Consider the following 13,723-nt stretch of genomic DNA (forward strand, 5'->3'; position numbering starts at 1 on the left):
AGCTCCCTGGTTCAGGAATGCTGAGAAATAGAAGTACCGATCGCCGAGCTGTGTGCTGACAAGACTGCAGTATGGAGCTTCAGCCATCCAGTCTTCCGAATGTCCACTCGGAGGGAAGCCTCGGACAATAGTGGTATATTGTCAGGACTACCGAACAAGAGAAACACAGCACAGAGGATTGACGAGAAGCCATTTTCCTGGGCAACATAGCAGATAATGGGTTACAGAGGATTGACTAACTCTTTGATAAGGGAAACCTTAAACCATTCCCAGTAAAACAGCAGGTGTATGGCCTTAGAGTGCTCAACGTGTGGCAATACCGTCAACTGTCCAATTGCATGCGTTCCACGTTGGGGTTCCAGTCCACTAGTACCTACGCCTATGTGATCAATTCCGTGGACTAGTCTTGGCCCACTATGGAGTTCCTCATCATATCTGTTCATTCCGACCCTAAAGCCAACTGCACATGCCATGATGTGGCAGACATTCATAGGTATGAAGTACTCCACTGACGACTGGGTGTCGCTGCTATTTGATCACAGTAGAGTATTCCAGGAGTCCAGGTTTACGTTTTTATACTTCTTTTTTATTTCAATATAATTTTTTATTGACATTTTTATAAGACAAGAAATATAGATATAGTACAGGACAGAGATGAGCAATCATTTAGTGCGGTCTTACATTGATATAAGGTACACCCTCAGTTCCTATGTAGAGGTACCGTCATGGAGTAGATGTGATCTATTGTAGCATGTAACATGGTAGTATTGATTCCTAGTAGCTAAAGATTATTATGCGAGAGAGAAGAGAGAGATACTATGAAGGTCGGGTATAGAAAAGAGTAGCTAGAATACCCAAGAGTAGTATTGAGGAATGGACCTGAAGCAAGAAAGAGAGATGAGAGGATACACACAGGAGAGGGACTGCAAGCGAGCAAAGAAGAAATAAAAGATGGAAGATGAGGCGGCGGGGTGAAAAAGGAGGGTGATGGGGTGGGGAAAGGTCTGGGGAGGGAGGGATAGGGAGTGTGGGTTTGGGGTGAGAGCTGAAGGAGGGGATGAGGTGGGGTAGGGTGGGGAGGGCTGGCAACTAAGGTGATGTTGAGTTGGTAATGAACGTATCCAGACTAGACCAGAAAGGTCTTTCCATTCAGATATAATGGGTTTTAGACCGGTTGAGATGAGGATATCCCACAAAATGCGTTCTTATTTGCCCAGTATAGAGGATTTATCGGAGGCCAAGATCTACAAAGCAATGGAGGCAAGGTCAAGGGTTCAGTTATCTGAAGTATTTGTGAGATGGTAACGCTGTGTTCAGACCAGAAATTCTTGGCAAAGGAGCAGCTGAGTAGCATGTGTTGTAGGTTACCTGACTCTTTTCCGCAGCTCCGGCATATATCTCCGGCAGGACAGCAAGCACAAGCAATGAGGGGGCAGGACAGCAAGCACGAGGTGGCAGGAGAGCAAGCACAACCAACGAGGGGGGGGGGGGGCAGGAGAGCAAGCACAACCAGCAAGGGGAGGCAGGAGAGCAAGCACAACTAGCGAGGGGGGGGCAGGAGGGCAAGCACAGCGAGGGGGCAGGGGAGCAAGCACAACGAGGGGGCAGACGCACAACAGAGGGGACAGACGCACAATGAGGGGACAGAGGTAAGAACACGGGCACAATCAGGGAAGATAGGCAGGAAAAGCGAGCACTCACCGGAGGACTCAGCAGCTTCTCGACTTCTTCCGGCGGCGGTCGGGCAGAAATGGCGTCAGAAAAGCGCCGCCATTTTCGCATTCGGGGGCGTGGTTTTTGCTCTTGGGTGACGGATGATGTCACGGAGTTAAAAACTGCAAAAAACACGCCCCCAAATCCGAAAAAGATGGGGCTTGAACGGAGTGATGCCCCTCTCCTCCAATGGCTGGCCTCCGTTTAGGAAGCTAGCCAATGGAGGCGGGTTCAAGCCCCCGTACTAAGAAACATAAAATCTCGGCTGCGCAGTATACGCTAGGCCGAGACCTAAAAAATTATTCCCCCTACATCGTGGGAAAAATCACCTAGGGTACGGGGTATTTGTTTTTTGTTTTTCAGCAACAAACCCTAGCATTTGTAATAGTTTTCTGTGGTTTGTTTCTGAATGAAGATGAATGAAATGCACACGCCCCTTAAAGGTACTGGAATGTGTAATAGGAAAACAATGACCAAGGGAAAAGGCAGGGATGAAAAACATCCTGGAAAAGTGGCATGGAGACATGAAGTGTAGGGTGGAATCAAGAAAAGGCACGCCCTGTAATCAGCAATGAACCATCAGACTTACAATTTTCAGCAGGATTTGCATGTCCCGCAGCGCCCCCATGCAGCCGAAGAAGGTGACGACAAACATGAATATCCCGACTGTCAGCAGGATGATTGACGGGTCAGTAAGGGGCGAATTCACAGAGCCTGTAGGAAGAAGGATACAGTTCAGGGGGCGTGGTCTCAGAGAGCACAATCTGATTGGCTCGGAGCAGGTGATGGAAAGACTCTTCAAGTTTGCCTCAAGTCTTACACAAAAGAGTATGTTCTAGCTGTAAAACAGTCTATAATTGGCCCGTTCTATAGAGTGGCCAGATTTCTAAAGATAAAAACCGGGGCATTTCAGGAAAATAGAAGAAGGAACACAGTTTTACTTGAAGCAGTGCTCAAAATGACAGCGCTCCTCAGCAGAGAATTACAGAAAAAGGAAGTTAGAACATATATAAAATGCAATTTTTAAACCCAAAAGCTTGCCTGTTAATTAACTTGCTTTCTAGAAACAACTGCTAACTATCCATGCTTTGTACAAAAAATCACCTCCCGCCGTTTTCAGTCGACCCTCTCTAAAAACCGGGACATGACCTAAATTTCCTGAAATCTGCCGGGACAGCTGGTGAAAACCCGGGACCGTCCGGGCAAATCCGGGACGCCTGATCACCCTACCGTTGTACTTAGTGGCATCATACACTGCAAAGCATGATTTCTGTGTTCAAATATTCAACTTTGGTCCAACACCCGAAAAGCTCGCTATTGTGGGACTTTTAACAAGATATGTTCAGCAGGGGACAAGTTGCACTCTTGAGGTAGACTCTGTGATTTCGGAACTGATGGCCTTCCTTGGCTCACTGTTTGATCTTGAGCAAGTGAAGACCTCAAACTGCTTTGACTGTGGTAGAGGGGCGACTAAAAAGTAGAGAACACTCGGGCCCTGATTACAAGTTTAGGTGTTATTTATCACACATGATAACAATATCATGGGGTATTTTATTTATTGTGTTCGATAAATAATACTTATCACAAGTTTGTGGAGAATACCGTGGATTTTGGTGCTTACCCCGTTGCATGCTCATGGCGAGCTCAGCTCGTCATGAGCCACGGTGGCCGTGTGCTCATGACGAGCTGAGCTCGTCATGACCGTAGTGATTCGCCTATGGGGGGATAATTCCCCTGCTGTGCTGGGCGTTCCATTGGAACGGGCGTGGTCATGACGAGCACCGTGCTGCATGACGAGCCAAGCTCATCATGAGCACTGGGGCGCTGCGCGCGCCCCCAGCACAGCGGGGAAATTAGACCCGCAGAGGAGAGGGCAAAGCACCATAATCCGGATGGTAGGGTAAATACCGTAGAATTTCCTGTAAAATTCAATCGACCTTGTAATTCCGACCAGTGTTTAAACAGGGGATTACGCCCGGGTTGAAATTTACCAGCCCACTCATAATCAGGGCCTTAATAGCACATTTTATAAAAATGTATTTGATCACACGACTACCCGGAGGTGTCTCGGCGCTAAGACTGTGAACGAGACATGTTCGGATAAAATCGTTGACAGTTACGGACAGCTAGTTATGGAGCGCCACCCTGGTTCTCAGAGGTCTCAAGGCAGCAACAACAGAGATGTGTACTGTCTCTAGTTTGGACTCTCTTCCTGGATCAACTCAGCAGCAAATAGGATTCGGTTGGGGGTCTAAGTTCGGGATAAGTGTTCAACCCTAAGATGTCGTTAGCGGTGAAAGGACACACAATCCTATTTTCGCTACCATTTTGGTCATTCGTTATCCATCTATATTAACAAAAGTAAGGAGTACCACCAGAAAAAATGCTCAGAGAGCGATTTCTGCGGGATGGTTCACTATCAAAAGAGAAGAAAGTCCTTCTTTGTTTCTTAGTAACCCCTCACTCACCGACCTAGTCGGTGACATGCTTCATCATCGGGGCCACCTTGATGGCCGAGTGCCATCAAGGTGTGCTTCAACACCTGAACTACAGTGGAGCTGGTATGTGAGTGATGAATGTGAAAAAGAAGTAAGTGAGTTAAAAATTGTCCTGGTATGACTTGTATGAAAAAACTTTATTCTTAAGACTACTGGACAATAGTAAAATATAAGTGTCGATACAATTAAAGGTTTAGTTATGACCAAGTGTATCTGGAGAATAACTAAACCTTTAATTGTATCGACACTTATATTTTACTATTGTCTTCTTTACTATTGTTGAAGCACACCTTGATGGCACTCAGCCATCAAGGTGGCCCCGATGATGAAGCATGTCACCGACTAGGTCGGTGAGTGAGGGGTTACTAAGAAACAAAGAAGGACTTTCTTCTCTTTTGATAGTGAACCATCCCGCAGAAATCGCTCTCTGAGCATTTTTTCTGGTGGTACTCCTTACTTTTGTTAATATAGATACCTAACCCAGGGGACTAGGAGTATTGTTCCGTCCACTTCGGTGGATAAAATCCCTTAACTCTCTCCTATTGTTTATGTCATTCGTTATCCATGTCATATTACCCAACTACGAGGTCCCTGGAAAGCCAAGTGCAAGCCCAGTTTTTAAAGTCTCTCCCAGTACATATAAGAACTAACCCATCCTTTGTGAGCTTTCAAGAGAGAATTAAAACAATTCCTCCATAATCGGCACCTTAACCCTTCGGGAAATAAGGCCTAGCTCACTCTGGAATCACTACCTCGTTCTATGATTGTTTCTCTCAAGGACAATAGAATGGTTCCACGCTTGACTCTACAATTATACTATAGTGTTATTGGCTGATAATGCCTTGACCATGTTTAAAGTGCTCTGATACCCTTGGGTCTTGCCAGCACTATATAAAAATCTTTAAATAAATAAAACAAATTATATTTTAAACAGGTTATTTGAACACGTATGGTTCTAAAAAAAGTTATCACCCAGAGGTTTATGCATTTTTTCACTTTTTAAAGTTGGCATTGCACATTTGATCTGTTCCTATTTTCACAAAGGTTAAAAAGGTGCAAAATCATGGTAAAAATTATTTTGGGCAAACCCTGCGACAGTCTAAATGTTATTAGTGAAAAAAGGGAAGGCTTGGGTCCTGTACTGCCCAGATTGGACCACCCAAATATTGAAATCACAGAAAGGTGTCAAGGGAGGTTTATTTGAAATTTCACGATAAACCAGAAATTAAACCAGTCCTACATTTGCACTGAAGACACAAGTCGGACAATTGCTCATTCAAAGACACATGTCTACTGTCCGGCCTGTGGGAGGGTGGGGATGCATGTCTTACTTAAGGGTGTTGTCAACCTAGAAAAGGGGGAAATAATTTCTATTCAGTTCCCTCGTGGCACACCCTATTCTACCTTCCCCCACACTCAAGCGCCAACACGTTTCGAATCCCCAACAATTACGGGATTCTCTTCAGGACTCAGACTTGGTTTTGTTTGTGCTCTCAATTGTGTTGCAGACAGATGTCCATTATCTGTTCTTCAATTCATAGTATTAAGCGAGGCTTACATTTTATGGGTGTGTGGAAGCTCTTGATAATGATTTAAAAATGGTCCAGGATCTTGAGATTTGTGAAATGTAATTAGAGCTCACGGGTGCGTCGCCGTGAATTTCTTCTGCAATAATCCTGACTGTTTCCTTTCATTTCAGCCATGCGACAGCAGATAGAAAGTCATATCGCTCCTCTGATTGAAACCGACATTACTGTTTTCAGTGCAAATGCAGGACTGGTTTAATTTCAGGCTGGCACACATAATTTATCGATGTTTGTCTTGTGATCATTGCTTTGCTGTATATATTTTTGTCACAAATAATGTTTTCGTATTATGCATCTGTTCAATATATTGTCTCACAAAAGAAATGGTTCTAAATCATGCATACAATGTGTTACAATTGTGAGATTTACTAATGTGGTGTTTCCTTTTAAAAGACATGTCCAATTGATTTATCAATGTCTTTTTGAAGTATCAAAACTAAGCAGAATAAATGCTCACAAATCTCAGAATTAGTGGTCTCAGGTTTATCGCGAATATTTAAAATAAACCTCCCTTGACACCTTTCTGTGATTTCATCAGTGTAAATGTTATAGCATCATTAGAGACCCCCCGTGTAATTTCACCATAACCCCCCTCCATCACCTCACCAGACTCCAAGCTGCCGCTTATTGCTGCAGGCAGAATTTAATGTGCTTCAGAATCAATGAACATATTGGTAATCGATTAATGAAGAACTCACCAGGTTCTTTAGCCATCCTGGCGTACACGCCCACGGCAATCATCAGCCCACTGGCCACCTGGGAAGAGAACAGTAAACAAACACATCCCTCAGTAGCATTACTAAAAAAGAAACAATACAATAATGAGAAAAAAATAGAAAAACAGGTGACTTAAGGGGTTTTCAAAACGTGGGCGGTGCCACCCAAAACTCCCTCTCCATCACTCTATACATTTGATTTATCTTTCATTGGTATCTTCCTTGATTGCAATTACTTTCTCTGCTACCTTATCATGGATCAGTGCTGCCATTGAGGGGTTCTGGTGGTAGAATACATCATATAGCCGAAGTTTGAGTGGTGTCTAACTGTCTCCAGCAGGTGGGAGTGGCTTTGTTGCTGTCAATAATTTACTTATTGTACATTTTGTTTTGTAGTATGTGGTATGTGTTTCTGTGGACCATATAGCCTGGAAAAAATATATTCTTTAAACAAGAATATTTCATTGAAAACTCTCAGTTGAAGTCTATGCTATACTTTTGGAGTGTCTGCAATATAAACAATGTTCAGCTATGTTGTTGAGGGTGATATTTTAGGGAAGGCATGTTTTGCTGAGTTAAGAAGCCCACTCTGTCTGTAGAAGTGCTTGCTTTTTTGAAGCTCCTGTCGGCAAGGTTCGTGTAACAAAAGAACCCGATTGCCGCTAGAATGTCCAGGCTTAGATCCGTGAGAAAATTCTAATTAAATAAAAGACAATGGCGAAGAGCAGTTGCGATCCTAATGCATAGTCATGCTTAGAGACTAATTAGCTGGTGAGAAGGGAGATGAGACTGAGGCGGGGCCTGCCATTGGCTGAAATCCATAACTCATGGGAATTATGCCTTTTTGCAAATGAGGATAATAACGCATGGGAATGGAGCATCCTTGTGAAATACGAATTCTGAACCACTGGTTTTCATGAAAAAATAGTTCCAGTATGTCATATAAATATGAAATGTGCTTAATCTATATATGTAACAGGCCATAGAACAACATGGCGCATTAAACCCTAAAGTCGAAGGACGGTTATGTTGGAATGTTATTTTTTCTGTAAGGAATACATTACTTGCCAGGCATATTTAAAAGAAATCAGTGCTTTATTTGAGCTGGTGGTTTACAGTGCTCTGCACTGACACTTAATTGTCAACACTGAATGTATGACAGTCTGCCACATGGTGGTGCTGTTTGCCTAATATAGAGAGGAGCCCAACACCAAATGTAGATTAAATCAATATAAATTAGAAAATGACTAATACCTGAGCTCCCACGCCATTCTTATAGCTTTGCGGGCTGGGATAGTCTGAGTGCTCACATTTGTAGTAATTCGATGATTAGTAGTTGTGGTGGTACTGTCATTGGCAGCGTTCGGAGGGGCAGTGGGTGGTGCAAGCTGCAGTGGCTTCGTACCTTTTACAAATTAAACACTGAAAGCAAGTAGCGTGTTGACTGCTTGCTCTCACTAACCAGCACAATGGGGTTAACTTGGTTATTCAATTGGAATGAAATAGTATTTTGGTCCCCAGGTCAGAAATGGTAACGAACAGTATAAACGCCACATTGCACCCTTCCTGTCCCAAAGGGCAGTTCAGGTGCAGTTCTGGCTTTAACCCGTTGGCTGCTTCCGCTTTTTTGCAGCATTGTGGCCGTTTAAAAAAACGGGCGCGGTTGCGTCGGCCATTGGCCGACGGCAGCACCAGCCAGGTAGTGCTGCCGTCGGCCAATGGCCGACAGCAGCAGCCAACGGGTTAAACCGGCAAAAGACCGAAGGAGAGTGCCCTATCGAAGCCTGGTTCAATGTCCATTTTTCGTTGACCAATGCCAGCCCTGGCCCACATAGAGCACTGGGTTTACATTAAATCTCTCATGACCATGCATTAGGTTGACCCTTTGAATATACAGTTGGAATGCCAACCTTGGATGTTATTTTTCCCAAACAGACCTGATCATATTCGGCAGAAAGCAAGCCTGTTATTAATTTCCAGCTTGATTATTGCAATGCCTTGTATTGTGGTTTGTGCAGTACCCGAGTCTGAAAAATGAGTCGCCCCACTGAATTTAATAATAGAAAATCTACATCCAATGGGACGATATTTTTGTAAACTATATTTAAGACACACAATTAAAGCCAAGAGATAGTTTTGTATAAGATATTCTGGCACACAACCTATTGGACTACCCAAACCTTGGTGGAGCGGCTGCAGAGAGCACTAAATGCGTGTGTGTTTCAGCCCTCACTGCCCACCGGATGAGAGATCACCCTGTCTCCCACCTCAAATATCACTGCATTGCCTGCTGGTGGTAGCCCAGGTTGGTTTTAAAATACCATATAAATGCCTTAACCATAAGGCGCAATGCTACCTGCCCTCTAGACTCTGGCGAGGGAGCTTGGGAGTGAAGACGAGGTCCTTCTAACAGGCCCTGGGTTGTACTTCTCACCTGGCCAGAGGTGGGGCTTTTGGTACAGAACCCTGAAGCCTAAAGAGTGGCACGAGACTCCCAGGATGTGATTTGTGCGCTATACAAATGTACCTGACTTGACTTGACTTGGCACTAGTTCTATAGGCTAAAGAGAGACGGGCGATCACACAACTACAAACATGCTACAAAATGCTGTTTACTACCCTACTTGCAAAAAATCAATTGAGGAAGTGTAGAGGAGATGATATAATCATCCTCCTGAACTGGAATAGTAAACAATGGGATTCTATCAATGTAAGTGGTGACTAATTTTATATGATTTTCTCTAAACTTGTGAAAACACTATAATGTGAAAATAGGGCCTCTCTGCGGGTGGCAGAATGAGGGCACTGTGTGTTTTTAAAATACCCCTCACACACTATGAATCCCATAGTGTCATTCTCCCATCATTGGGGTCTTCCTGTCCCTCTACGGGGCGGGGCGTGCTTCAACCTACGAGTGACGCGGGAGCACTTATATTTTTTGACAATAGGCTATGTGATGTGATGAGGATAGTGATATGTGTTAGGGAGTGTAGGGACCTGTTTACGTGAATGGTGGTGTAAAAAAAGGTTAAAAATTCCCTGGCTAGTAATTAATTTTAATGGCTTCGCAAGCTGGGAACATTAAAAAGGGGTTAGTAAGTAGAATTACAAGTGTAGTCTACTTTGTCAATCAGTGACAAAGTAGACTACACTTTCCTCATCACATCACATAGCCTATTGTCAAAAAATATAAGTGCTCCCGCGTCACTCGTAGGTTGAAGCCCGCCCCGCCCCGTAGAGGGACGGGAAGACCCCAATGATGGGAGAATGACACTATGGGATTCATAGTGTGTGAGGGGTATTTTAAAAACACACAGTGCCCTCATTCTGCCACCCGCACATTATAGTGTTTTCACAAGTTTAGAGAAAATCATATAAAATTAGTCACCACTCACATTAATAGAATCCCATTGTTTACTACTACCCTACTTGCACAGAGCTCTGCCTCTACTATCATTACTTTGCGGAAATATGAGCACGGTGGTGGCACACGCCTACATTATAGTAGTAAACGTGGGAGGGTCAGGGAGTAGTGGCTGGAAGATGGGGAATACATACTATAAAATTGGATGGGTTTACGGAAATATAAAGAAGGGTTTACAGAGAGACAGGCAACTACAAAAACCCATGCACAAGAGAGAGCCCATCGCTATTCACAAACTACACGTCTAAAGTTACTACAACTCTAAAGGTGACAAAACAGTAGTAAATGTACTCCAGCACTGCCTTGGAGGCAAGCACTGCGTGTGTTCCGCAACACACTCCTATTGAAAATAATGCAAGCAGGAACTTAAAATAACGCCCTAGAGAAAATATATATAAATATTACATTTGTGTTCAAACATTACAAATAATTTAAAATAAATAAACATACATTTTAAAAACATTTAACACTTTTCAAATACAATTTTTTTTATTGTGAATGGCATTCTTTTCAATTATTCTTTATAAAATATTATTTAATATATTAAATGCATTTTGATCAAATATTTAGTGTACATTTAACTTAATGGACTTAATTGCTGCATCATTTTATTTTGATTGTTCTTGGTTTATATTAAATATCTGGAGTTATTTTACATTTATGCTTCATATTATAATATTTGCACTGTACCTATATTTGAGATTTCATTAATAGCCTGATTCCACTGTGTTCACAGGCTCTCAAATGCATAGGGTGGTCAATAAAGAGAAGTATACACATACAGCAGATCATATTGAAACTGTAATGTTTTCCTCTATACTTCCCTGTAAGTAGATCTCCACCACGTCAACTGAGGAGTGAGAAGTTAATCTATATAAATGTAAACTTGGTGAAAATCTACCCTGGGAAATGATGCTAAGTACAAATGGCCACTCACCCAGAACAGGAAGCAGGAGGCGAAGAGCACGGCCTTGAGCAGCTGGTTGGTTTTCATGGCTCTCAGAGGGGGTGTCCACCGACAGTCCAGGAGAGAGCTGCAGGGGTACAGTCCAAGCCCCCTTCCTCAGCTTCAGTATAGAGACCTGCTGGGTTACAGTACTACAGCAGAGCGCTGCTGGGAGATCCGTGCCACAGAAGAGAGCTGCTTGTAGTACCATAGCAGAGAGCTGCTGGAAGTACAGTGCCACAGCAGAGACCTGCTGCGGGGACAGGACCACAGAGAAGGTCTACTGAGAGAACAGTACCACAGCGTAGAGCTGCTGGGAAGTCTGAACTACACAAGGGAGCGTCTGGGAGTAGGGCACCACAGCAAAGTGCTTCTGGGAGTGCAGTATCCCATCAGAGGCTTCTGGGGGTACAGTACCATAGCAGAGAGATGCTAGCATACAGCAGAGAGCTGCTAGCAGTACAGGACCACAGCAGAGAGCTGCTACCAGTACAGCACCACAGGAGAGAGATGCTAGGGGCTCAGTACCACAGAAGAGAGATGCTAGCAGTACAGTACCACAGGAGAGAGATGCTAGGGGCTCAGTACCACAACAGAGAGATGCTAGCAGTACAGGACCACAGCAGGGAGATGCTAGCAGTACAGCACCACAGGAGAGAGATGCTAGGGGCTCAGTACCACAGCAGGGAGATGCTAGCAGTACAGTACCACAGCAGAGAGCTGCTGGAAGTACACTATCACAGCAGAGAGCTGCTGGGAGGACCCTATCACAGCAGAGAGCTGCTGGGGGTGACAGTACCACAGCAGAGAGCTGCTGGGGTACCGCCGAGCCCACACTTCCCACCCTTGCCCGGCTCCAGCTCTGTGTTCCTTCTGTACAGACAGAGCCTGGGCAGGGCTGGAGGCGGCCTGACGAACCCGGAAGCGCACCCTCGGCGTGTGGGAGCACGCTGGCGGCATACCTTCTTGACAGGAATCCAGCTGCCTCCATCCTCGGAAGAGGCCTGGCCATGTATGGTTCCTGCCCGCTGCAACGCTCGCAGGAAGTGAGTTCATTCCATTCGGCAGAGCATCTCTTGTCCAGTCCTGGACTTTCCATGCACACATCATTGCTGTCAGATGTGATAGGCCACTGGGTTTGGCTAAAGCAAATGATGACTACATCCCCCAGAATGCACTGTGGTGCTAATGAAAGCCAAGCACTGGCAATGAGGTTACGAGCTGAGAAGGGGCGAGTTTGTGTGAGAGATTATAAGCATAGCGACTTGTCTGATATGTAAGTGGCTGCCTCATCTGAGTATGTATTAGAGAAAGATTATATCCATGGCTCCCTTCTGGTTCTGTGTGAGAGATTGTATACACCACTGCCTTGTCGGGTTGAATGTGAGAGTTTATAGTCAAATCTTTGCAGAAGGGCCAATCGCCCACTGGACTTCGGCTCTGGCTGACAGCCCTTTTCTGGTATAACTTTTGAGAGGAGCTAGTCTCAAAATACGTCCCCGGGGCAGATTCCACATGGATACCGCCCAGTAACCGCAGTCCGCCCCAGAATCCGAAGACTGGTTTCTGGCAGATGCCTCTCTATCAGCTGCTCCTGGCTCTGTGTCCATCTGGTCAGGTTCTTCTCCTTACCACACCCCACAGTCCAGTTCTCTCTTCTTCCTGGTCAGGTCACCGCAGAAGGAACTATTCAGAATCCAGACCGTCTCTTGGCCTAGCCTGGCCCAACATAGCACACTTGACTGCCATTGTTTACCATGAGTCTGTACATAGGGTACCTCCCAGGTCACTGTCAACAGCACCAACCACAGAGAAGCCACACTACAAACACAAACAACACATTAGAAGGAAACACCCTAGACATGACCAGCACAGCTCAAACATGACATAGAAAAGAATGTACCAGGCATGGACTAACCCATGGAACCTCCATTTTGGGTTCAAGAGTACCTGAGTCTCTGCGCCTCCCTTCCAGAGCTCTACGCATATTAACTTCGCTCAGATCCGCTGCACCGAAAGTTCAGTTTATCCTACAGGATTCCAGTGACTCTCAGCCATGGCCACATCCCTCTGGAATCCTCTCTGTTTAGATCTGCTGAATACTAACGGTCATTGAGATTATCAAGAGCGGAGAACCATACGACGTGGCAGGGTGGACTTAATTAAGTAGCAAGGAAAGAAACTTACACAGCAAGGAAAAGAAATTAGGCACCATAATATGTGATTAAAGGCAAATTGTAGGGGTTGTACCGTAAACTCACTCATCAGACGCCGCTCTGGCATGGCACCTGGCTTCGGGAGGTTTCATCCTTGAACGGATTCAGCCGTTGGGATCTAATTGGCATCTCGGTCCTGGGTGGCGGATCATATCTTTGCCTTTGCAGATCTGCAGCAGCGTCACGCCCTCCCTCACACCCAGCACTTTCGATATCTGCAGCTGCGCAAAGCCATCCACGCTCATCTCCCCTCACCGGTTTCCCTCCCAGAGTTCAGTCCGTTAGAAGCCCAGGTGATGATGGGGAATCTGGGCAGAGGTGGAGTATCCCGAATCTACTGCTCCCTAGTGAATAATGGCCCTGCATCCCTAGATAAGCTGCGCGCCCGGTGGGAGGAGTGGGTGGGCCCTCTAGAAGAGGCTGATTGGAGAGATGCCCTCATGGCACCTAGAACCCTAACCACGTCTTCCAGGCTACGCCTAGTGCAGATATACTACCTACATGCGGTTTACCTTACCCCTGAGAGACTCTTCCGTGCCCGTTTGCGACCCTCCCCAGACTGCCCGAAATGTGGCTCATCCCCTGCTGATTTTTACCGTATGGTCTGGCTCTGCCCGGTGCTGG

At 45.2% G+C, this 13,723-nt stretch overlaps 1 protein-coding gene across 1 annotated transcript in view; it reads right to left on the reverse strand.

The window, feature by feature from the left end:
• LOC144798187 (tetraspanin-33-like) overlaps window positions 1–11,396 on the reverse strand; it is a 62,405-nt gene extending 51,009 nt beyond the window's left edge. Inside the window, exons 1-3 of the mRNA XM_078668934.1 lie at window positions 10,875–11,396; window positions 6,496–6,553; window positions 2,303–2,427 (exon numbers count right to left, since the gene is read on the reverse strand). Coding sequence (XP_078525060.1) covers window positions 2,303–2,427; window positions 6,496–6,553; window positions 10,875–10,931 — 240 coding nt within the window. The 5' untranslated portion in view covers window positions 10,932–11,396. The remainder of the gene's footprint in view (window positions 1–2,302; window positions 2,428–6,495; window positions 6,554–10,874) is intronic.
• Window positions 11,397–13,723: the final 2,327 nt, after the last annotated feature.

This window comes from Lissotriton helveticus, chromosome 12 (assembly GCF_964261635.1).
Source record: "Lissotriton helveticus chromosome 12, aLisHel1.1, whole genome shotgun sequence".
Lineage (NCBI taxonomy): Eukaryota > Metazoa > Chordata > Amphibia > Caudata > Salamandridae > Lissotriton > Lissotriton helveticus.